We start from the raw sequence: 26920 nt of genomic DNA, 5'->3' as shown, positions 1-26920 counted from the left end.
TCTGACCTTGGATTGTGTGGAAGAAATCTCATTATTTAACTTACCCCGAGATACCTGACTCCATGCCTTCTGATACATAGCTTATACAGTTGCTTCTAATACCTTGTTCTTCTCCATCTCTACAGCTTATAAGTGAATTAACAATGTTTATAAATAGAAACACTATTTGCAATGACAGAATTGTGTATATTCCTTTGTCTTTAAAATAAGAAAATATTCATACAAGGAAAACATTATGAAAATTTTGTTTTCCTCTGATTTAAATCACTTTTTCTGTGAAAGTTTATTGAAAAAAATTGGGGGAGGAGGGAAGTTATATTTACCTGAAATAAAAGCTAACTTAAGTTACACCTGAGGCAAAAAAAAATACTTTAAAAATACACAGTAAGTCTAACTTTCAAAAAACCTAAATGTGCTTTAGGCTTTTTTAGTTTTGGAGAATGAAATGTCAACATTAAATAATTTCAGAACACGCAAATAATTAATATGTTATCTTTACAGAGAAAAAATTCCTCCAAAAACCTATGCCACAAAACCACTTTCACTTTTTAAAAGAGCACAAGTCTTTAGGAGGAATAGAGATGATGAAAAAGCAGGCTTGGGGTCAGTAACCACAGAGATGATGAAAAGGATGTATGGATAGAAAAAGCAAAACCTTTAAATGTTTTATAATCAGAGATCAATTCAGCCTGAGTCATCATTTAAACAATTTAGGTATGTAGATATTAAAAGGAAAATGTTTGAATTAGGAAAATACAGATTGTCTGACCTCGGTCTTCTATCTTTTTGCATTTTTCACCACTCTTTTATTAGATTATTAGTCTCTTTTATTAGATAGCCCTTGTCTTGCAAGTGCTCCCTACATCCAAACAGTGTGTGACCTTTACTGCTGAATGCCAAATTTGCATAGGCTATAGTGGAAACACATTTATTGGTGTGTGCAGAGTACATGACACTGGAGTTGTTAAATTGCCCTATTTACCAGAGTATATGTCTAATAAGTGATCAAAAGAAGAGAGTAAAATGGGTTCTTTCCTCTAAATACATGGCTACTATTTTATTGTACTGTTATTCTTGGGAGACCAAAAAAATAAAATAAGATGGCTTCTTGATGCAAATTGTCCCGCAGTGTCTGCCATAACCTTTCTAAATGGACTTTCCCAAACAGTAATATGAGAAAATCTTGATTTTTTAAAAGCTACTGCCGGTAGTCAGTTCATACTTTACTTAGAACATGGTGATCACACTTAAAGACTTTTTAAAATCCACTCTTTTTTTAGCTGATTATTATTTAGTTGCACTCATTTAATGCTTCAAAAATAACTACAGGCATATAGTCTGAGCACCAATCAATTTATGATGGCTCTATCCTACTGGTCAAAGCATTTCTAACACAAAGTATCTCATTTCTGCATGTAACAAGAATGACATTTCAATCAAAGAATTTTTAATATATATATATTTTCTTTTTCCTTCCTTCTTTAACTAGAAATGAGAACAAGCTGAATTCTGATAGATCTTCATCAGTACTTGAAGCTTGCAGATAAATTGTTTGTAGGCAGAAAATAAGACCTTACTTGGAGCAGATCAGCTGCCAATTACCAAATATAGTTATTGTAAATTTCCTAAATGTCGCAGGATTGCCTTATATTTGAGTTAAATAACAATAATATTAGTGTTTTAATAGTTTATGCAACTAGACCTCCAAAAAATTCAATCTTCTTGTTCATTAGTTACCCAGTAAGAAATAAACCCAAGGTTTGGGGCTTTTTTATGTATTGCATGTCTTTCATCTATGTAGACATGGGAGAATAACAAGAATGTATGCTAGTAATGATTTAGATAGATAAACATTTTGGAGTGTCAGCTGCTGAAACACTCAACCTTAATTTAGCATATAATATTGGAGTTTTGGGTTGTCTGAATTCAAATTCTCCAGAAAACAGCTTTGCGTCTGGTTATGACAACAGGAAAAAGAGGTGTCAGCCCTCCATTGTTCTTTTGTTTGCTTGCTTTTTTGTCTTTTTGTTGTGTAATTTTGCTGAATTCATATTCTTCAGGCCTGTGCTTTTGCGTAATAGCAAAATAAAAACAAATGTCTGGACTAAAACTGGGTTTTGGACTGATGTCTTTTGTATGGAGACTAGATTGCATAGCTAACTAAATGCGGGCTTATTGTGGTCCACTTGAAGAGTGTTTTTCAAGTTAGAACTGTAATTAGCCAATTCAGCAAATTCAATGCAGCTGATGTTCAAGATAGGACGAGGTGTAGACTAAAAGGCCTCAGGTAATCTTATCTGTTCTTGATCTTTCCTTATGTATGAAATTTGTCAGGTTAAATTTTGGCTGGCAAACTTCAAGACAACAAAGGAAGCCAAGCTTTGTAATGCTACCGAGTACCCATAGAAATGTACGTCACACAGTAGGACTGAACTTCCTGATACAGAACCTGGATTTACTGTAACTTTTATGGCCTTCTAATATATTGAAATTCAGTCTCTAGTGAATATGCAGGAAGGCAAACTTAAATCTTCATAACTTCCTTACATTCCAGATGCTTTCTATAGGCTTCTGAGATTTGCCTTCAACATAGAGTGTATTTGTAGTTTTAAAATTTATTATAAAAAATTCTCTGCTAGTAGCTTTGGAAAAGCACTGTCATTTCTTTAATGTAATGAGAATTAAGAGAAATGTATTATATCTGTTCTATAAAACCTAAGATCCTATCCAAAACTTCATTATTTTTACTAAAGGATAAAACAAATGCTGACCCAGGATATGGAAATTGCTATGCCTGGGCTTCACTGTCTCTCATCTTGAGGAACAAAGTTTTGTGTAAACAGGTGGCTCGTTTCTGCAATCATTGTTGAAACCAACGTACTGAAGTCTATTTTCTAACTAGTTTTTGTCTTCTTTCCCACTGTTATTTCTGTTGTGAAAATTGGTATTTCAAAACCATTCATCGTTGAAGTCTACAAGTTTTGCTTTTCTTAAATACCTATAACCACATCAAACACCTCAGAAACTAATCTGCATGAGATTAAGTTAAAGCCAAAATTGCTTTGACCTTTCTTTATATTGTAATGTTTAAATTAAAACTTAATTAAAAGCTTCACAGAGAGTATCACAATAAAAGTATGACTTGCATTGTGTTATCTTACAGTATTTTGAAGGGAGTTCCTTCAAAACTTGAGACTGAAGTCCTACTAGATTGAGAAAGATTATTCAGAAATGTTAACTAAACATAGAGACTGTTCCTGAGTTTGTAAAGAGTTTTAGAGGTCCTCAGGTTGATTTACAGAAACCAAGTACTAAAAATAATATTGGGGCTATTACAAGATGAGCTCAGTTGATCAGAGCATGGTGCTAATGATGCCAAGATTGTGGGTTCGTTCCCTCTATGGGCCATTCACTTCAGAGTTGGACTTGATGACCCTTCCAACTCAGAAGATTCTGTGATTAATGGGTTATTATTGTTCCTTACATTTGTTCTTCATTTGTAAATCGCTATTTTTAAGATTTTTGAAAGACCACAATTATTGAAATCAATATTCTAAGGGTTTTAACAGAATAAGAAAAGTCACAATAGTTACATTACAGCTTGCTGATTATTCAGGAAGGAATTTTTATTTTTATAGCTGAGGTTTTTTTTGTGTTGTGTCATACGTGTTGGTTTTCTCTTTGACACAATACTCTTCTGTATGTGGAATTTGTTTTCAATAATTGTAAAAAACCAGGGAAAATTTAAACTATATAAAGATTTTTATATCCCTGTTTCTGTATTATATTATAAACTTGCAAAATTTGCTATTTTGAAAATCAATACTAAGCAGTATCTGGGAATACCTAGGACTGGAATTTAGGAACTTCTGGACAGGCGAACGTGACACTGTTTTTTCTGGTGTGTAGTAAACTTCGTTAGTAGTTTCTGTTTTTTCTCTCCAGCTTGCAAACAAATGCACAGTATGAAATGCACGCTGGATGCAGTATCCTCAAGTAGATTGCTACTAAATCATGCATTTTGTGACGTATTCTTCTAAGTGTACAGCTCCCCAGTTACAATTTAAAAGCGCAATCATATGAGCTGCAAGTCACAATGGAATTTTTTCTCTACCTACTCTTGAGATCACAATCTTAGGGGTAGAGACTCTCTCAGTACATGCGATAAGAGAGAGAATGAGGGGAGACGGATCACTACTTGACTTCCTTCGTGTTATTTTTGGATATGACTAGCATTCCTCCCCTTACACACACACCCTCTTCTCCCCCAGCCCCCATCTCTTGCACGCGTTACAAGCTCATGCAAACACTCTCACGTACTCTGCAGCAACAGCAAGAGCAGCACTTGGACTGCAGCCAGAGGACTTAAACTCCGCTTCCTCATTGCCAGCAGGCTTTGTTCTTTGGACTCAGCCAGAACGAGGGAGAACGTCTTCCTTGCCGGTCGTGGTGGTTGGAATTTGGCAGCTCAGCTGTCCATTAAATTTTTCTGTGCTCCTCTGCGGACTAGGCTGAATTTAGAGCAGCAAAAGTAAGAGCCGGGGCTAGTCAAGAAATCAAGGACCCGGAGACCATCAGCTCTCAGCCTCTTTGCGGGGGTGGGGTCCCTCTGTGCCACAACGGTAAGTGCCAGCATTAAATGTATATAAAGGTGCAGGAAACTATAAGGTGCTTTAGCTTCCTACAATAGGAGACGGGGAAAGAACGTGAGTGAATCATTCAGTGTGCTGTTACAGTGGTCTTGGAACAGTGCCTAGCAGTAAAACGTTCCTCATTCTTCCATTTCCAAAAACCTTTGTAAGAATGTATCGATTTTTAAAAAATTCGTAAGTGTCTATACAGTTTTGGAAAGCTTTCCAAAATGGCTTTATTATTAGGTTTTCTGCAAACCTATTTTGTTTTGAACCATGTGTAGTACAGGGTAACTTTAACTGGCAGAGTAATTCATTTGTTTAAAGTGCAAGAGCTGAACCTGGGAAGTAAAGGTGTTCCATCACAGAGGATGTGAGTAGAACTAAGATTCAGGAGGATGGGAAGTGTAAAGGGATGATATGCATCCCAGGACTAGTTTATAGGCACCCAAAATAAGTTTGTTTTAAATGACTGGCATTCATTCAGACCACATCCCCTCCCCCTTCCTTTCCCCTCTATTAAGAGCAAAGTGAATCTCTCTTTAAAAACAAAAAGCTTTGAGAGTCTACTGTTTTAGTACAGTGTAAAAAGAGTGTAGGCTTGAATAAATGACTGAGAGAGGACAGGAGTCCTGCAAAAGTTAATGCTTTCTTTCCATATGCAAAATGATTTAGCTGTTCTTGTTTTTCAAAGTGTTAAGACTGCTGCCTTTTAAGTTTACTAGCAAAATTGTTTCATTTGTTACAAAGATTTTATTTTTTTTTTTAATCTCTCAGTACTGTCTTTAGGAAAAGTTTTATAATGGTCAGAACAGAGGCAGGTTAATCCAAATGCATTGCTTTCAGAAATGCCATCTAGCTGTCAAAGGAAGTTCACTGCAGGGACCCATTTGTTTTAAAAGTACAGATAAGCCCTGCTATCAGCATGCTATTTTGTCTTGCTCTGTGGGTTATCTTAATAAAGTGATAAATAAGAAACCCTTGAAATCCAGAAAGTCAACTATATAATAAATTTGACAAAGGGGGAAAGACCAGGTGACTGAATGTACTTATGTACTTTTAAAACAAAAAGACCAAGGAAACCTTACTGGGACAATAGACCTGCAAACGGGAAAAATTCCTTTCCCTTGCCTTAACTCTGGCTTCACCAGTAACTTCAAGTAGTTATTCAAATATTTTTTGTTGACAGAGTGAGTGTTCCCTCTACCCAGTTATTAACTGCTGGTGATAAAGTATTTGTGAAGGTGAATCTAGTCACATGAAAAATATGCTGAATGAGCAAATGTATGATGGTGCAAAATATAGCAGTCACAGTCAATTAACTGTTTGAAGTCTGTATGTTTATTTTTTCTAATTTAGAAACTCAAAACCAAAGCTTTGTCATTCTGACTTTCACCCTTCTTTTGGGAGAATACTTAGTTTGGTGTGGTAATTGTTAAAAATGATCTGCTAAATTATGTTTCTATCGATTGACTGTGAAACAGTGCTCAGCAGCACAGTGTACAATTAGTTGGGATGTTGGGGATGTTTAGTACACTTTGCTTGCCAGGTACTAAGGCATTTCTTTCTGTAGTAGTTACTAGCTCTATTTATGGCAAGTTATTCACTGAATGGGAATCACATACTAGAACTAGCAAAGATTCTTCTTCAGAGCTAAAAGTGGAATATTGTTTTCCTCAGTTGGACCCCCCTCTGCCAATGGCACCATGTCAGGTTGCCTCAGCAGCTGCTTTCAGTTTCACAATTTACATGGGTGCTATAATGACATTTTTTCTCATTGATGTGGTGGAAAAATCTGACATCTTTATGCTGTTTTTCCTGCTTTGATATGTTAAAGCATATTTTCTATTGACTGTGAGGTTTGGCAATGAGTGTTGAGTTCAGAGATGGCCTGTACCAAAATCCCTGGATTCCTACATCCATGAAGTAGAAGAAGGTTAATAACTGGATCCAAATGTCTTGGCTCTGGTCTATTCCTGTTTTAAATGCACATTGCTTTGGCCACATGTTTAAATTGTTTTTTGAGGTGATTAAGACTGAAAGAAATCTTTCAGGCTCCAGACACAGTTTTAAAGAGGAAATGGCATTTAAGAATCTTACAGTTATTTAAGCAAAGCTTGCTCATTTGCTGTTTAAATGTGACTTTTAGGAGCCCCCAAGGACCTACATTCCCTTTCCTCTCTTATAACTTTAGATGTAAGTAATATTTTGGAACTCCTGAGATGTGCTGAGGAAGCTAAGGTGGTTTTGTGCCTGTCCTTTCTATTTGCTCAAGGAGACTGGTGAAGAAAGCTAGCAGCATACATTCAGGTAATGCAGATACCTCAAAACGGTTTTTGATCCTAAGTGATCTACCTATAAGCTCTTAAGAAAGTGCCATGTATGTATATACTAAACTGCAAAAAATTGTGGTGGCCTGTGGTAAGACATACTCTAACATGGTGTAGGAGGCTGCAGAGATTGCTGCTGAAATGGTGTGTATTCTGCTTTTTTAATTGATCAGCTTCTCCTACTTTGGCTAGCTTAATGGATTTAGTGGCTTTTTGTGAATACAATTACATATGCATCTGCCAGCTGCTTGTGGTATCCCTGCCTCAACAAGAAAAGCTGTTCTTAGGCTGTATTGGCTCACTGTGCTTTGTGGCACACAACACTGATTTATTAGGCAGTAGATGCATTTTTTTCTCTTTTTCTTGAATGATTGAACTATGATGTCACTTTTTGTCTTGGCTTTAACCTTTTAGATTTTTTTTTCTGCAGACTATTCTCTTAACACTAGGAAAGTGGGAAATATCTCAATGTTCACTGCAGAGCAACTCTGTCTACCCCAGCACATTCCAGGGCCACCAAATCATTTGTGGTGAGAGTGATTCAGATCTGGTTAAGATGATTTAAAAGAGAGGTTATGGGCATACTGCAGTTGTGCATTTAAGAAAATACAGAGAGGTTTTACTGCCTGATTGAGACCACATGGCTCCAACTTAGACTTTTTTTAGCATGAAAATCATTGGCTGGATGTACTCAAACGATTTATTTTTTTTTAATTGCCTAGAGGCTGAGAGTTTGGGTCATAGCATTTAATGGTAAGGTCAGGGTCAAAACAAATAGTTTTTAGTGTTCTTTGAATAAATGAAAAATAGCTTCTTTGAATATTTTGCATGGGATGAAAACATGCTTCTCTTAAAAGAGAGCAAATGTATCTCAGGAATTCTTTTGGACATTACAGGGTAATTGGTGACCTGTTTTGAGAGTGAGAAGGATAGAGATAAGGAAGATCTCCCTGTCATAAATCACGGTAAATATGTTCCACTCCAAATATATTGTGGAAAATACCAAAGGTAAAAAGGAAAGACCTTTTTTATTGCATACAATTTAATTGCTCACTCTCAGCATTTTGTGCTGCTCTTAAGAGGGTTGAAAAGTTTATATAACCAAACTATTTTTAAATTGTTGTGAACTATCTACATACAGTACATCCCTACTATGAAGAATGAAATTGTAATAATCTATATTCTTTCAATGTATTTTCCTTATTCTGAAATACTCTTAATAAAATCTTGTTCTTCCCTCAGTGCTCTAACTTCTTTTCAATTATAACATTTCTCCCATAAACTGGTGCATAGCTTTGATATAAAACTTTCATCCAAATTTCTCTCAAATGAGAATATTAGATTATGAATGTTAATTTATATGTGTACTTTTGAAATGAGTAAAAAAGTCGAAGGAGTTTCAAATATAGAATGCAGATCAAAAGTTACAGCATTGAAAAACACTATTTATTGTTGCCTCTGTTTGGAAGATGAAGTAATGATGAAAGGCAATTCTTACACTAATTCACCGTAATTTATCTAGAAATAATACAGAAGTAGTATTCTACAGCAGGAAACCGAATAAACAATAGTTATGAGTTTTTTCCTGTCTTTAAGGATTGGGATGGCAAATTTAGCTAGGGGAAAATGGGAAAAAAGAAGAAAATATCAGCCATGTAGCTGTGCACATCCCTTTCAACTAGTTTCTTGCTTAACATTACATCTCTCTCAAATTTACAGACCATGCATGAACTTTGTTCTTAACTTTAAAAAAGGCTGAAAACTAAAAAAACCAAAAAAACAAAAACAAAAAAAACCCCAACCAAACATTAACCCGAGTTCATGAATCACTTTTAGTTAATTTCTGCCTCACATAAACTACAGTGTAAATGTTTAAAAGTTTTTTGCAGATTTTCGTGACATTGAAGTGCGTAGTGCAGGTGGGAAAGCTATTATTATTTCTGAATAACTGCTGTAAGAATTAATCAGAGGTCACAGTGTATACTACAGTGCCTTGACATTCCTTCCTGTGGTATGTTAACGTGTCAGTGTTCAATTTTACTGAGTTAATGCATATAAAATACATAGAATCAACTGGATTTGTTTTATACTACACAATCCTAATTGTACTGTGAATAAAATAGTACAGTTTTTCTACAAATACACAAGCAATCATGGCCTTTAAGATGCCCAGTCTTAAAAGACATATCTTGTGCCTGAAGGCCTTGACAAATTCCAGAGCCCCTCAGTGCTTTACAGATCAAGTGAAGCAAAGGTGACCAGATTCTGCTGTGTTGTATAGGTGGGAATATTCCTGTGTCTTCACATATATACCAGAATATCCTGTTCTTTGAGACATCTTTAGGCCAGCTTTTAGGGGTATGTACATATACATTTACATGTAACTGTATTCAGTTGTTCATCTGTTACTAGATTGAAAGTTGTCATCCTTCCTAAACAGTGACTACTTACATTTGTTTTCTGACTGTAGTGTTGCTGCAGTCTACATTGCACTGTGCATATGTAAAACAGACACGCTCTCTTTAGTCCTTTTCAAACAATGGAGAGAGACACATTGGGAAAGGAAATAAGGATCAAGGAATTCCAGGATTTACAGGGGTCATAGCAAGCATGTATAAACTTGAGTCATTGCAAAGAGTAGTAGACCTCAAAGCAGTCTTGAGTATTGACCCTCAACCTGTTGGATTCCTAGGGAATTTTTGATTTTCCACTAAAACCTGCTCTTGGTATTGTTTCATATTTCAGGTTTCATAATGCTTGTGAAGAATACATATGGTATTCTTTGAGCTATGGCTGGCTAGGCTGGTGTATGTCAGTAGGTAGAAAGAATCTTGAAAATTTGAAAATAATCTTGAAATTAATGTTTGGAGCAAGCAGGCACTAGTCGTATTTCTGCAAATAGTCACCAAACCATAAAGCATGGATACAGGCATGCTCTAGGATCATCAGTACCATATTGACAGCTGTCAAACGTAGAAGTAAGCTTGAATGATAAAGCTGAAGGAAAAGACTGAAGTGAGAGCTGGGCTGTGTCGTGCAGCTAGTGTTGTGTGTAAAGGCACTTCAACTGATAACTGAACAGATAGCATAAGTTAGCCATTATTTTTTAGAGAAAGGTGATGCTAGTCCTCAGACCTGGCTTAGGAAGCAAATGTAATCTTCCCCTAAGGAAGATTGCTTGTGGGTTGTAAAATGCACGGAACTGCAGCTATTAACCTAATGACAGGTATCTCATTGTATAAACTGAGCAAATCAGTCAGATTTTGCCTATGGAACATAATTTCAGTGAAGAAATGCTATGTGAAGGATGCTGAGGAAAAAGTGGCATAAGTTTTGGAAGAACTTATGAAATGAGGTTCCAAAGACAGGCAAATTTTCGTTCCCCACCCTTTTCTTCCTATTATCTGCCATCTCAACTAGACCTTTTTATACAGCACACAGTCTGTCCTAGGACATGACAGATGTTATCCCAGAGTCCAAAGTATTGAATCTTATTTTACCTCTTTTAATAGGTAATATTTTGCTATATCTGTGATTCTATTTGCCTGTGAGGTAAGATATAAGAAAATAGCATGCTACAGAAAAGTACTGTTACTTGTAAATATGACAGCAATTTACATAGAGGTCAAGCCTCTTTTTTCCATGAGCAACTGTGAAGGTTCTTTGATAATATTACATTATGAATCAGAGCAAGTATTATCAGTACTGTTTTGATAGTTAATGTTGGAAATTAAATCAGAATGCTTCCAGTTTCCTACAGGCCAGGAGGCGTAGAAACTAACTTGTTAAAACGGTGATTTTTCTTTCTGTGAATACATGAAATAAACACAAATATTGCAAATGTCTGTGAATATAGGGCATCCTAATCTTATTTGATGATGACAGTTTCCTCCATTGATACCCCAGCTTTCCAAGACCTGTTGCCAATATTGAAAACTGTTGTCTGAGCAGGACTGAGGGTCTTGTTCTCTACATCCTGTGGCACTCTGCAGAGTGATGCCAATCTCTGCAGGCTGTCTCACTGAGTAAATTTAACTACTGTCATACTTAATGCAAGGCACTGACAAAAACTGCTGACAGCTTCCTTGCTTTGTTTTCCGTTACTAAGTTGCTGACCTGACCCAAATGAATCAAGTATTTTAGCTTCTGCTCAACAAACTTATACCAACTGTCTCTAGCTTAGAAATAATAGAGGAGGAAAAGGGAGATGATAGTAGGAGTAGTGCCCATATAAAAATTGAACTCTTTTCTATTGACTATGTAGGGTTTCATTTTGCATTTAATTTGATCTAGTTTAGCTAATGTTGCAGGGGCCAATTGAAAGTTTGTTTATTCACCTACTATCATGTAGGTAACTGTCTTCTATAGGCATCGTTTAATTGTGCCTATAAAAAAGCATAGAGATGGCCATACATCACAGTTGATGCAATAGCTTTCTACTTTTCCAAACATCCAAAGATGTTTGCCAGTTTTCAGGGTAAACCAACAAGTTCCATGGTTATCACTTCCATGTGTTCAGTATAAACAAGACTATACATCCTGAATGGAGGTTTCCTTTTACTTATTGTTGATTTGCAAGTTATTAAGGTTTCATAATTTAATATTGTTGGTTTATTTTCTGTGGATTAGAGTGGTTGGTCTCAAACAGTTTTCATCTTCTTCCTCTTTTTAAGTATTATGGTTTTGAGAAGAAGTATTACTTCTTCATCTGACATATGTGTTGTCAGTCTTGAGTTGCCACTGACTAACTTGCCACTATCATATTAAACGCAATCTACCTTATGTGTAGAATTCAAATTGCATAAATGCAATTTCATCCTTATAACTTTACATCTTTTTTCTTGCTTTTAATTCTTTACAGTCCTTCCCTCAAAGTTAAAAATGTTATTTCACTGGAAGATTATGCCTGGCAATTCCGCAATAGGTACCCTTCTCCACAAAGGCAAAATAATGTGAGCATGCTCTTTGAAAATCTGTTTCTGGCCGAAGGAGTATAAGTGATAGCTAAGAGCGGCATTTCAGTTACAGGCACTCTGCATTCCATTTCAGCTAGACAAGGAATCATGTTAATCCTACAAGCCTTAACAGTTCTTTGTGTCTGAAAAATGTTCAGCATTTCACACGGGATTATTAAATGCCCTTTTTTTGTTTTTTTAACCTGCTCTAGCCATCTTCACTGCTTTTATTTTTTTTTCTTTTCCTTCCTTTCCATGGTCTTCTTAATTTCCTATCAAATGCCAAAAGTGGTAACTTCATGTGAGCATAGGTCTACTGCATAAGCCAAGTTATGATATGTTCAATCTTAAGCGAACAAAGTTGCAGCTATTTACTGCACCTTAGGTGCATGACTGCCTTCAGACTTCATGGAAGGTGGCCACATAAAATCCTTCTGCAACCGGCAAACAGACCCCTAAGAATTAAATTCCATTATTTCATTGGCATGCAGGGCTGTATAATAACTTGTATCCATCTCTTCATGCCAATATGCTAGCTTCTAAAAGGACTGAATAATTTTATAGCTAGCAGTACATCTGGTAATGCAAGGTCAGAATCTGCTCTTGTTTTAGAGACGTGATCTGCACATAGAAGGTGGCCTTTGAGTTAAGACAGTGGAAATTGAGTTATGAAATGGCTCTTACCTTTCTTGGGACACAATGAACAAAGTTGCTTAACCTCAGTTTCTCAATAGTAAAACATATCTAATTATCTCATATCCAATTCATGTTTCTGTGCTTAAAGATCTATTCACTGAGCTTTTCTTTAGAGAAACGCTGTTACTCATCTCCTGAAGACACAAGAACATTCATTGTGCAATTAGATTCTGTCTAGACTATTGTTAACAGGTAGTCCAATGCTTATATTCAATAAGATGTGCCATGTGCTAGACACTATGGAAAATTATGGTGGATGTTCTTACATGTAAGGGTATGCCCAACCTAACTGAATGGGAAAAATGTTTGGGGGAGGAAATGGTGGAATAAAATGAGGGAGGCCTGATATGCTGCTCTAGTGGGCTCTTCCAGCATGCTCTGAAACCGAGAACAATCTGAATGGAACCAGGAATGTTGTCTCTAATACTGTATATGTGTTTTCTCTGAAGCATTAAACTTCAATTCTGTTCTCATATACTTTGTGCACTGCTACTCTACTCTCAGTACAGGAATGGATGCATTTGAGGACTACTTTTTAATATGTTTGGAATATCTTTCTGTAACTTTGTTTAAACAAATATTTGAGGATGCTTCATGGCACATAAACCAGGCAGAATTTCCTGGATTAACTTTCAAGTCCATTTTGGAGAGATTTGTGTCTGTGTATTTCCATGTAAAGCAAAATCCTTTAGCTACTGGATGAAAAATACAGAGCAGCATCTCTACTTTGGAAATCTAACATTTTGATTTTTGGGGGAAGAGATGATAATCTTTGCATAAAACAGAACAGCAGATAAATCAATTTTTTTGCTGGCACAACTACAGACACAAGCAGAAGGGGTCTGCTTGACTTACTGACAAATGAATTAGTGGAAAAATCTGAAATGCAGATAATGTATACCACACTTTGACTTCAGGCTAAGATGTTCCAGGGCCCAGAAGGAAGTTGTTCAAAACCAGTCAATTTAATTACCTGTCAGAATGAAACAAATTATTGCTCAGTGTCTGGCTTTTCATGCCCTAAAACTATAGGAGCTCCTGTGTAGTAGCTAGTTGAAAGATGCAAAAAGTGCATCTTTCAGGTGCTGGAGGTTTTCTTCTGTTCAGTGCTTAATTCTTCTGTATGACATGTTTCATAGTTCTGTGACAATCCTCTGAAAGTATGAGACTCTCACAGGGTGGTAAATGAATGGCTTTATCTGGTAATCATTTAAACTTGAATTACATTAAAAAATTAGTAAAAGCATCTACAGTAATATTAAGCACAGAACTGCAGAGCCAGCCATTATCAACTATCATCAAACTTTATGACTGTACTTGCTCATTCATCATTCAGATTTATAAATTGTTCTGTATTTGTGCTCTGACATATGGAAACAGCTTCCAGGTTTATTGGCATTGGAGGCAAGCTGTTGCAGTGGAGATCAAAATGTAGAAGATATTTCAAAAGAAAAAAAAACTTGCTGTGAAATATGAGAAATGAGAAAGCTACATGGAATGTTAAGGTTATAAATGAATGTAAGTTGATCTTTTACACCACTTAATTCTTTCTGTCATTTCCTGCTCATATCACCTACCGACTTTAGTGTAAAGTGTTCTGAAATACAGATAAATGTATCACAAAACTTCTGTGGGAGCATTTTTCTTCTGTATCTTTCTTCTGCTCGTTTGCTTTTTTGTTTTTACTGCGTCATAATAGAGAATTGCATTTGTAGATATGTTAGAAGACCAAAGAATTTTCCTTTTCAATGCATTTTAATTAATTTTGGAAATTGTAGACCAGATTATAACTCCTTAGAATCCACAGGTCTTAGTTCATAATTTTTTTTGGTTTTTTCTTTTTCTTTTCTTTTTTTTTTTTTTTTTTTTTTTTTTTTTTTGCATCTAAAACCAATGAAATCCAGAGAGGTTACAGATATTTTTACTACTGTATTTATGAAGCAATCAAACATATTCCAAAAGTAAATGGTATCATTTGGGACTAAGAACAAATGGAAATTTGCAACTATGTAATGATTTTGCTGTAACTTTTATTTAATAATATTGAAAAAAAGGTATTGTGTTATACATTGTGGAGCTATATAGATAGATATCTCTTGATATATATAGATAATCTATATTTATATCTATATCTTCATATATATATTCATCTATTAAACTGTTGACTTATTGCTATTTGGAGGTATTTCCAATGCAATATCTTTTTCCTGCTGATATTTGCAGGCTTTTATAATTAAATGTTGGGGTCTTATAGCTGAGGAGAACAAATTTCAGTGAAGGGAATTTAGCCACCTAAAGTTGAAAGTATTTTGTTGTGACACAATATTGGCTTTGTTCAGAAGGAAATTTATTTCAGTTTCAACATGTAATGAGAGCTTGAAAAAAAGTAAATATTGTCTAGCGCAGCCATGCAAGTTGTTGAGTGATTACGTTCATTATTGAAATAGAGAATTGTAATTAGAGTGAAGCAAAGAGTTGTTTATACTCTTCAGCTGTTCCAGAAAGTGCCGATTCTGAATTTTCAGGAGAGTAGCAGTTTTCAGTTTTTCTGAGTTATCCTTCTTCAGTGTAGCTAACTTGGAAGACAGCAGAGTTATTGCTTAGGCACTCACAAAGAGGCTCTAGCTATGTTTGCCCAGACTGCACTGGATCTCAAAACCTCTTTTTAGATTTATCCCAAATGTATGGCTGAGTTGTAAGTGGTGGTAGTATCTATACATGTGGCAGGAACTCAGGTTTAGTCAAACAGATTATATAAAATATTCTTCTATAAATATTTAGATATCCGGTCCAAAACAGTGGTCCAGAAAATGAAGTGAGAATAAATTGTCCAAGAAGAGATGATGTAGGGAAATGGATACATTAAATATTGTTAATGACTTGTAATGCAATAAGTTTTATGAATATTCTGAAGAAAATGACTGATGTAAAGAATCTCACTAAATTATCTTCCAGTTATCTATTGAATCCAACAGCCCTTGAAAATGTCTTACAAATAGAAGTGTTGAAAACTTCATATCTTAAGTGGCATATAATTTATTCCTGGATTTTTAATTCATGCTTTTTATTCACATTTGTGAACATGGTCTTGTTGCTTTTACATTTATATATATATGTCCAAATTCACTAGTTACAGAAATTGCTCAATGAAATGAATTATTTTTGAATAAGTAGTTTATGCGTCACAAATAATCAATATATTTGTTGTAAAAAAGGTGGTTTGCAGTTCATAAGACATAAGTGGTCTTTCAGTTGCATAGATTTTTCACCCTTTCTTGTTCTGATGATTGCAAAAATATAGAAGAAAGTGAATTATCTACCTACATCTATTTGTCAATTAAATTGCAGCTTCTGAAAGTGACACTTTTATAGCACAGGCTTGTGGGCAAAGAAGGAAAAGAGAGTTCTGTGAAGGGTTTCTGAAATGTGAAATCTGTAGGTTGCACCTACACCTGGACAATGCTTTTGTCTTCAGAAAATGTGTAGCTAAAATCAAGAATAATAAATATTTTGTGTTTTGCTGATGGGCAAAGATATGGGAAAAAAGATAAATCTTTGCAGCAAACGGCTCAGGTAGATCAAAATAGGATGTGAGGTAGGGTTTAAGCTTTGGGCTTCATGCATCTTAGTATTCTGTTATCTCAGAAGGTTGACTATAACACAAACAATATTGTTTTAGAAGAAACTTCTTGAAGATATATTTGCTCATTCTGGTTAGAGAAGTAAGAGTACAGATTTTTCCTTTAATATTGACTGCTTTTTGGCCAGTAGAAGAAATGTGATATCCCTGCTGTTCTTGTTGAATAAAAACAGCTGCACAGATGTCTTTGATCCGCATGATGAAACAGGATTACCTGAAATGTGGTATCTCATTTGGATACCATTGATACGTTTGCAAAATATCATTTGCACCAACCCCACAGGGAAGTCAACAACAGGAGTCACTTCCCTGCTTTCTTTGCTGCATGGCATAAATGTATCTGTGAGACTTTGAAGCCAGAACAACAACAAAGTTGCTAGATACTTTTTGTTGTTTTTATGTTAAATATTTCTGTATCTTCCTTATAATCAGAGTTCTTAAAAAATAGTGAGCATATCCAGTTTTATAAAGCTACTCTGCAAGAAATAAATAGAAAGTAATGAACATTACTTTAACTTCCTACACAGCTTATTATTACAGAAATGTGTATTAATCAGATGTCAATAAGTTTGGATTGCATGTAAGTCATACAGCAGGTACCTCTTTCCTACATGATATAATATCTCTGGTTATGTACAGAAAAGATTAACATTAAACTTCTGCATTATAGGCATGATGTGTAATTCAGTTTTATTCATTAAATCTCATCATTTTTCCCTTTATATCCAGGTATTTCATTACTGCATCACAGCATGCATATCTTCAACTTTTCTAACACTGCAGGATTAACACAGAGTAGTGCAATTATAGCAATAAAATTTTACTAAATTAGAATTTGTTTGTTTTATGAACTCATTCTTTTCTTTAATTTTTCATAATACATAAATTATGATTAATGTAAAGAAAAGTCAGTTTATTTACTTCAATTACTGTTTGTGCTTCTCTTACACCAAGGCAACTACTTTTAAACTCTCAAAAATACCCCCAAAACCAAGTTGAATCTAAATATAGCTATAAACATTCCTTTTAAGAGTGATTAATAAAAAATACCAATTTGTATTTCAGCTTGTATTATAATGCTCACAGTAGTTTTGACTATGATGCTCCTTTAAAAATATAACAGGAAGTGAGATAAAACAGAAGGACCTGAGGAAACAAGAGACAGTTGCCCCAGTTGCAAATGTATAGGGATGAATTTCAGTACATTCAGCAACTTAAGAAAAAAATATTTTATATCAAAAATTCTTATTGTGCCTAAGAATAGTTTAGCAGTAGCACAATTGAAATCAGTAGCATGCATTATACCACTGTCAGAGAAATGCAAAAAACCCAGTGGTAACTGTTGAGGAAATAATTTAAAATTCACTTAATCCAAAAAGTAAAAGAAATGTTCTCTGAAAGGTTTGGTATATGGAAAGTAATACAGTTAGGAATCTTTGCTTTGTTTAGTGTTGTGTTCAGTTTTCATACTTTTTAGCACTGATTTTGTGTTTTCTTGTGTGAGTATCTCTATCATTCAGGTAAGTAAAAGCTTCCATCAAAATATCTTCTTTAAAATTTCTATACTTAAAGGCTACAAAGTGAGGCAAACAATTGTAGAGTCAAGCACAAAATGCAATCTTGAAAAAAAAATAAGAATTTTTAAGCTGATTCCGTAATTTGAAGACAGAACAATTAGTTTTTAATCAAGTCTGACAATTCTGTCTTTCTTTTGTAATTAGCTGTACACATCTATGTAATGCTGTGGAACATTGCAGTACCCAGAGAGAATGACCTGAGCTACAGGTCTTGTCCAAAGCTATCAAAATCTCAAGATAACTCTCAGATTATTTCCCCAGCTGAAACAGAGAAGAATTCTTGTTCCATGGGTAAGGTGAACTGAAAGAGGCTTGGAAAACCTGCACAAGAATTTTGGGAAGAAATTTTCCTAATGACAGGAATAAGATAAAAAAATTGTTTTTGGAGTTACTGCAGGTTGCAGTCAATGACAGAGGCTGTTGCTCACTGTTCTCAGAAGCTTTGTAGTCCATGGCTCAGCTGGTCTCATCTGTTGCTTCTGTACCCCTCCACTATGCATCCTTGCACAAAACATGATGCAAAGCTTCTCTTCGGAGGAAGCAGAGTTAACCTGTAGGAAATGGCAGACTAAAATGTTGATGTGTGTCTTGAAAATACAATGATTTTGGTATTCTCTTAACATTTCTTTGGCACTTTAGGAGGACAGTTTTGGTCTCCAAGTACCTAATTGTGCATCTTACTCAGCTGGATGTGAAGTCCTCACTGAAATTTGTGAGAGCTGGAAGAACACTGTGCAGCATCTGAAGAATCAGTTATATCAGTTAAATTAATGTAAACTGCTTATAATGTTACACACTTTTTATTATAAAATTGTCTTCTATGGATTTCATTATATAGAGAATTTTTTAATTGCTTAACTGAAGGTTCAGGCAAAGCACCAGAATTTATATTCAGATTTTTTTTTTTTTTTTTAAGGATTGCAGAGTATAAACATAAAAATATGTATGTTTTTATTTGTAACTCTCTTATGAATTACCTATACAAATAATGAAATATCTATTGCACAAAAATTGGGCAGTGTGTAGAGGATTATAAGCATCTGAATCATTTGATTCCTGCAGTGTGCTCTTTTATGACAAAGCTGATATATTTTAAAAATCAGGTTAAGTTCTTCAGGTAGTAATGTTTTATAGTCTGGAAGTGTTGGACTGCTTAGTTTCAATGGAGAAAAGCAGAATGGGAGTTATACAGTATCGTGATGGAAATGCTGACTCTGCCAGTATACGGGAATGTCAAAGTATTTCATTTTGACTTTTCTTGCTGGACGTACTTAACACCACTAAGGATAAAATTACTTTTTAATTTACAACTTATCTCTCTGCACTTTCTGTAGTGGTCAGAGTTCCCTATTATAATTTCTCCCTAAGGCTATATCTTAAAGTTTCACTTCAGCTGCCATTTTAAATTAACTTTAAGAGTGTGCAGAGAGGAAAACCTCTCTATTCCTCAGTGACTCTCAAAAAACATAAGTTCCAGCAGGATTATGCATTAGAGAGAACCTTGAACTGTTTTTCTTAGGACCCTTGTGCTTACTTAGTCAGTGTACTGTTCAACTCTGTTTATATTTTGTTCAGGGTCATTAAAATCCCAGACACACATGCTCCTATGTATTTCCATGCATGGACGATTGTGAGGGCATAAAGAAAAGACGAGTGAGTAGAAAGGCATATTGTGTGGTTTGCTACTTGGTGTCAGTGTGCATGAACTGCTGCTCACCTGGCATTTGACTGTCCGTTTTTTTTTGCTGTTCTGGTTTTGCTGCAGTGTAGCCAGGAAAAGCAAAGAGGGTTTGAAGCATGAAAAATGAGTACCTAATCATTGTTCCCCTGCTACCAAAATGTCTCTTCCTTGTCTGTTGACTTTCCAGTCTAGTGATTGTTTCACTGTCTACATTAAATATTTAATTGCTATAATTTTAATATACAGGAGATACAATGTAGGTGTAAACTAAACATGGTTGAAGAAAATGCAAGACAAAGAGTGGAAATACACACAAGAAGAGAAATGGTGGAGAATGGTAATTTGAAATTTGGCAAGATACAGAGTGACTAATAAAACTGATTTCAGCTATATAAAATATATGTTCATTTAAAAAAAAAATTATTGATCAGCCATTATCTGACATCTTACAGTAGTTTCTGTTCTTTTTCAAGGGGACATTTCTCTACAAATTACATGAACAGTAGCATGGCCTGCAGGAATGCACCCAAGGTGCAAGCTGGAAGACATTCTGTAGACTGATATGCACACATATCTGCAAACCCTCTCGTTGTTGTCTCTGCCTGCTTTGTTTCTATTTGCACACTTAATGCAATACTGAGAACCTGCAACAAAGGGATAGGGAATTGAATTGATGTTTTTAAACTTGGTATCTAAATGTTGTGAAAAAGGTGTCTTTTTAAAGCATTGGTCTCTACATAGAGAATTTTCTTTTTCTCAAAGCATCTGCCATGCATTGTTCCTCTGTGTTATTTTTGTTGTCTTTTGGGTTGGGTTTGGTTGGGGTCTTTTAACTCTCCAGAAGTATTGCTGCCTTCTCACAGCTAGAAAATAATCCTCTTATCCCCAAGGGGATCAGTAGGCTGGAATAGACGGGACATGAGTTAATGCTGCCCTAGTTAACATGAAACTGGAATTTTCTTGTAAGACTTGCTTTGTGGCTACTTTTCTGTGTCTAGCTATGAGTCCTGGTTTCTTTGGCTCAGTTTCCTTTTCATAGTGATTTGTTGCTTGCTTTAGTGATCCCTCTGCAGAAAGAGGGAATGCTTAAGAGATTTATTTTTGAATCTTTTTCAGTCCTTAGAAGCAGAAAATTCTCTTTCATGATTATTCTGATTGTAATGCAGTAAGGCTGACTGCACAAATATATATATATATATATATATATATATAAAAGATAAAAAAGTGGAATTCAGTCTGTGTTTGTGAAAAAAATGCTTTACTTATTTTTATTTGATGACCCTTTTTTGAATTCACAAACTTCTTGAACTGAACTGGCAACTGGCAAATTCTTGCTGAATAAGTATTTAAATTTATTATTTTCTTATTCACCTAATCCTGATGTAATCACCAAAAAAATTCATGACAAATAATCCTCCTCTTTTATCAATATGTACACAGAAAAAAAAATGCAATTAGAAAAGGAGAGTGCAACTAAGCCTCTTCCCGTGTTCGTCATTTCAAATACCTGTGCTCTTGCCAATTGGGAAGGTGAATTCTTCTTTCCACAATAAACAGTGGAGTCCCACACCAGGTGTGTTTCCCATGCATCAAACATTGCCTTAATGATAGCTGAGGTAATTTGGTATTGAATTGCTTACTTATGTGCTTTCTTCTGGGGCAGACAGTGTCTGATGTAGCAGGTCAGGACTCGTTTTCAGTATGACACTGATGTGATGCAACAGGTCTTAATCCCAGCTAGTGCTGAGGAATAGCTCCCACTATTTGAGACTCACCTTGTGTATGCACAAAGTCAAGGGACAATGTAGAATTTGTCCTTCTAAGAAAATAGTTTGCTTATTAAATGTTATCTGACAAAAATATACTAATGGATTTTTTTTTTTTTAGGTTCTTATGTTTATGACAATTTCTTAAACATTTTGTGAACATGGAATTTAGGAAACAATAGAAAGCCGTGCAGCTTGTATGAAACTAAAACAGGATCTGTCTGAGAAAATAATTAGGCTTGAGGAGAGGTTTTCCTTTGCAGGATGTTTCTGGAAAGGAAAGAAAAATAGAAAAAATGGTTATGTAGGGCCTCATATTACAGGCTCTTGTCTGTGATTGTCTAGAAATTGAATTAACCTCTCCCTTGTGCATATTGTTTAAAATGTAGATTAGGAAAGGCTACACAGAGGTTAGGACTCTGAAGGTCTAATAATCAGAAATAGTAGCAGAGGTCCTCACACTGGTAGAAGGGACGACTTGTGACAAGAGGAAAGGAGGGGAAGAGGGGTAAGAAAAATGTTAATTTTGGCAGTAGAGCTGACAGAATGGATTTGTCTCTAAGGCAAATAGTTGTAAAAGTAGGCCAAAGGGGTCTGCTGAGTAAACAAATGGAAGTTTGTTAGTTCTTTCCAAAAATGTTACTTTCTGTGTGCACTATCTAGGCAACAGAATACAGAAAAGGAACTTGTTAGTCTTTTAATTACTGAAGACAATTGCATATCGCTTTAATGCTGCTACCAACTACAAGGGTTTTGCCTTCAGGAATAAAACATCTATTGTTCACAAACACAGAGAGCTTGCCCACAATTATGGTGTTATTAAGGGGAATTGTGTTATGTGTAAACCTGGTAGGTTTCTTAACTCTGCATTCTGAAATAAGTGGGACATTTCAAGTTTTACAATGTAGTATTTTCAGAAGGATATTTTAAAACTTTTTTTATTTATGTTAATTGCATGAAGTTTGTAATTAAAAAGAATAATAAAAGTGAGGCAGTTCAGTTGTAAAGACTCCTCACTGATAGTTATTTTAGTGTCTGTCGTCCTGTAGTGTTGCATGCTTTTCCTAAATAGGTTGGAAGAGTTCTGTAACTCTTTGGGGTTATTTTGGTTTTTGGGGGTAATGGGAAGTCATCTGAGAGAGAAAAAAGTTGTTTAATTTTGAAGTGTGAATGGGATGTAACTGTAAAAATTCTCTCATCAACACGTACAAATTAAAGGAAAAATTACCATTTTTTGTGGCAAATTTTAAATATTTAAAAATTATTTTGAAAATTTCAGTCATCTTTTACTTTGCATTGACTATCCATAAATTTCTGAGGTTATAATTGTTAATTAAAAAAAAAACATAGTAGAGCAGAAAATTTAATGTTTGGGGCAGGAAGATCCCTTTTGAAGCTTGCTGTCAAGAATTGCTCACTTTGTCTTTATTCTTTTTTATTCTTGCAAGATTTGAATATTGGGGTGGCAGAGGAAGAAGAGGGAAAGGAGGGAAGGGAGAGGACATGGAAAAATACAGATTAGGATTATGGGGTGAGAAGGGCAAGACTTGGAAAATGTTATTTTCAGGATATAGGTACAATTTGAGAACAGAAGGATGGCTGGTCACAAGTGATTTTCCCTTAATGACTCTCCAATCTGCCTCCCCTCCCTGCAAAAATGCACAGCAGGCACTATAAACCAAGGGTTACCTACTTGTCATACTTGCTGGGCTGCCAGAGATAGAGATAAATCAGGGCATAGCCATGGGTAATAGGACTACCTGATATGAGGGCATCGAACAGAAAAAAGTAGGAAGCAGTACTTTCATGTCAGCAGTACAGGCTGAGAACATAGACTAGCTTACATTGGCAAATGTTTGATTGGCCTGACGTAAAGAAAAATTATGCTGTGCTTTTACCTACTTATAAATCACCCTAGAAAGTGTCTGTTTTGTCTGCACCTAAACCCAGCCCTTTTGTTGGGGTGTTCGTTTTTGGTAGTAGAAGATGTATTACTTACATAAAAATCCACTAGGAAACCAGTTTATGTTCTTGATCTAAAGCAAGAGTAAACCTATTTAAAGCTTTCCGATATGAAACCTGTGTCATGGGATTATGTCAGGTTGACTGGGCAAGATGGACAAAAATCACAGAATCACAGAATGAATGGGTCAGGTTGGAAGGGACCACAGTGGGTCATCTGGCCCAGCCTCCCTGCTTAAGCAGGGCACATGACACAGGAACGTGTCCAGACAATTCTTGAGTATCTCCAGTGTGGGAGACTCCACACCCTTTCTATGCAGTCTCTTCTGGTGCACAGTCATCTGCACAGTAAAGTTTTTCCTAATATTCTGGTGGAACTTTCTGTGAATGAGTTGCCTCTTGTCCTATTGCTTGACACCACTGAGCAGAACCTGGATCCATCCTTTCGATACCCTTCCTTCAGATATTTACATACATTCATGAGGTCCTGTCTTAGTTGTCTCGTCTCAAGTCTGAATAGGCCCATCTCCTATTTTTATATGAGAGATGCTCAAGTCCCTTAATTATCTTTGTTGCCTTCTCAACAGGAGCTCCATAAGCTCCATGTCTCTCTTGTTCTGAGGAGCCCAGAACTGGGCACAGCATTCCAGATCTGTCCTTACCAGGGCTGGGCAGAGGTGCAGGATCACCTCTCTTGCCCTGCTGGAATGTTCCTCCTAATACACCCCAGGTCACCATTGGCCTCTTGGCCACAGGGTCACACTGCTGGCTCATGGACAGCTTGGTGTCCATCAGGATCCCCATGTCCTTCTCCACAAGCTGCTTCCCAGCAGATCAGCCTCAGCCTGTCTGGTGCCTGGGGTTATTCCTCCCCAGCTGCAGGACCCTGCAGTGCCTTTGTTGAATTTCAGCTGGTTCCTCTCTGCCCATCTCTCCAACCTGCCAAGGTCCCTCTGAAGGGCTGCACAGCACTCTGGAGTATTGGCCACTTCTCCCAGCTTTGTGTTAGCCAACTTGCTGAGAAGACACCTTCTCATCCAGCCAAGCCATTGATGAATAATACTAGGCCAAATATCGACCTTTGGGGGACACCACTAGTGACAGGCCACCAGCTAGACCCTGTGCCACTGATTACAAATTCAGATCTATTGTGTGCAGAATCAGTGGGTTTTAGGTAGATGGCAGTGATAAATTATCTTGAAATGGATTAGACTGTGGTCAAAACAAGCCAATACACAAGTAATGCAGGAAAACCTCATTTACAGAACCGGGATAGGAGATAGTTTTAAAATGTAGGTGTGTTGTGTATAATTTTCTTAGTATTCAGAAATGTCTCCCTATCTTTTAAACAAAGTTTATTCTAACAAGTTATTTCTTTGTGAAATACTTTCTTTGTTAAACACTTCAAAGCACCATGTGCTGATTTCAGTAGCAATTTAGATTTTTGCAGGAGAGTGTAATGTCTTCTTGTGTGCGATGAGCCTGAACCAATCCTTTATATTCTTTTTTTTTTTGTCTTTCTAAATGTGTGTGGGCTGCAGATGGTTCTGTGAAGGAAAAGAACTCCAGAATTCCCCTGACATTCAAATCCATTCTGAAAGTGGAGGACTTCATTCACTAATTATAGTAGAAGCCTTTGAAGACGACACTGGACGCTATACTTGTCTGGCTTCAAATTCTTTTGGTTCAGATAGCACATCAGCTGAAATATTCATTGAAGGTAAGAGATAAAATAATAAAATACTTGATGCATATAAGAAAAGATAACTAAGCTGAAGTTTACTTTTGGTTCTTTATTTTAACTTTGCATTCAATATGGTGGTATTTTAATGGTATTCCACTGCTTTTCTCTAATACAATACATATTGAGCATCACATCATATTAATGCTGATATTTCAAGGAATATATCAGGAATCACTGATTAGATTGCTTTTTATTTAGGGTAGAAAAAAGATAAAGAGCGAAATAGAAGGAACTAACAAAAACTGTGGCATATCATTAGCTTTTAAGCAGTACCTCTGCAAATCACCAGTTAAAGATTTGACTAGTGATAGCAATACTGATTTTCCTGATACCAGTAATCCCCGTCTCAGTTTGGAACTGGCTCCCTGTGCAAATAAATGTGGCTGCTCCAAATGAATCTTCTTTAGTCAAGTGTAAATGTACTATGATCCATTATTTTTGGTGTACTGATTTTAAGTCAAATTTCAGTCAGTCATACTGGTTTTGTCCAGAAACAGCCGCTAGTTATTGTCAAAATATTTCCTGACTGCAAAATTAGTCATAGTTCAAGTATTATTTTCTCTGAGAAAAGTTAATGATTAACATGAATAAAATTACTAAGTTATTATTTAGCATGGAACTGTATTTCAGGCAGGATTATCTTAACTGAATACTGATTTTTATTTTAATTCATATGTCTCCCAAAAAACTGGGTACTATATATTCTTTTACCAGTTTTGTAACTCCTTAAAATTAATTTAAATGGTCACTTGAAAGCATAAAAGAAATTGACATAAGAAATAGTTATAAGAAATCTGAATAATGACACACCAAAATTATTAAATAGCTTTTGATTAACAAAAAAAAAAAAACCTTTCACTCTTAATTAGCTAAATCATTACGTATATGACTTTATAGGATTTCTTTCATTATGCTCTTTATTCGCAGAACTTTTTAATACCCGATTGGGATATAATAACAAAACCCCCAAGACTCTTCTGAATCTCACAGATTCTAGTAGGAGTTTTGTGTACAAAAGTAATTATGAAAATACGCAGATGTAGTACAAATATATATTGCTGTGTGAAGTTATAAGGACAAAAGCAACAGCAAAAGAAGAAACACCTAGGTAGAGAGACGCTGTGAATAAAACAATTCATTCTTTGACATCTGCCAGTCTTGCTATATGGAAGTCCTATCTTGAAGTTTTATAACATGTTGCTTTGAAAGAGAGAGACTTGTGCAAGTCATTAGTCAGCTCCTGTCATTTTTAAGGGAAACAGATTGACACACAAGCATTGCTTTATACATTAATAGACTTGATGACACTGATGCATCATACTTTCTTTTGTGCAGCAGGCCCAGCCATGCAACACCTGGTTATTGTGTGTTCTTAAGAAATCCTTGCATGTAGACCCACTTTGATGACTGGACATTTGCTTCTTTCTTCTCGTCTGTTCTGTGCTACTTATTGCTTTTATTTTTTTTATAACATAAACTTTGTAAATCAATAGGGTACTTGGGTATTTTAGTCCCAGCATTGTTTCATTGGAATCTGTCTATGCTATACTATGGATATTGGTTATGAGGTGCTTATGGTTTATATTAAATATACAGCTATCCATATACATGCACAAATTCCTTGAGGAACAATATGATTGCATAAATGTCTAGAATAAATGTGTGAAGTATCTGTTGTTAGGAAAAATTACAACAAAGGGAATAAATGGTTTCCTATTTTTTTCTTTAAGTAAGCTCAGGGTATTGCCAAACACATACATTATATCAAGACTTCCACTGGCAAGAAATAGCAGTACGTAAATGTTATGTGTAGGTTAATGTAAATAGTCTGAAATGTGGACATCATGGGCAGCAAGTTTAGTCTAAAAATGTCTTGGTATACTGAGTTGCTCTTAATTAAGTCTGAAGTTTTGTTATCTGTGTATAAGCTGTATGTTT

The 26920-nt window shown here is 35.6% G+C and overlaps 1 protein-coding gene across 3 annotated transcripts in view; it reads left to right on the top strand.

Annotated features, from left to right (window-relative positions):
* PALLD (palladin, cytoskeletal associated protein) overlaps positions 1-26920 on the top strand; it is a 194843-nt gene that overhangs the window by 44237 nt on the left and 123686 nt on the right. For 2 of the 3 annotated variants that reach the window (XM_088163617.1, XM_088163616.1), the window contains exon 3: positions 24780-24958. In XM_088163617.1, coding sequence (XP_088019743.1) covers positions 24780-24958 — 179 coding nt within the window. Of the gene's footprint in view, positions 1-4420; positions 4623-24779; positions 24959-26920 lie in introns of those variants that run through there. The other variant, XM_088163618.1, reaches the window with a different exon arrangement.

The sequence above is a fragment of the Sturnus vulgaris genome, chromosome 4, assembly GCF_052056855.1.
Source record: "Sturnus vulgaris isolate bStuVul1 chromosome 4, bStuVul1.hap1, whole genome shotgun sequence".
Taxonomy (NCBI): domain Eukaryota; kingdom Metazoa; phylum Chordata; class Aves; order Passeriformes; family Sturnidae; genus Sturnus; species Sturnus vulgaris.
The sequence above is the reverse complement of the archived record's forward strand: the minus strand, read 5'-3'. Positions and strand labels throughout refer to the sequence as shown.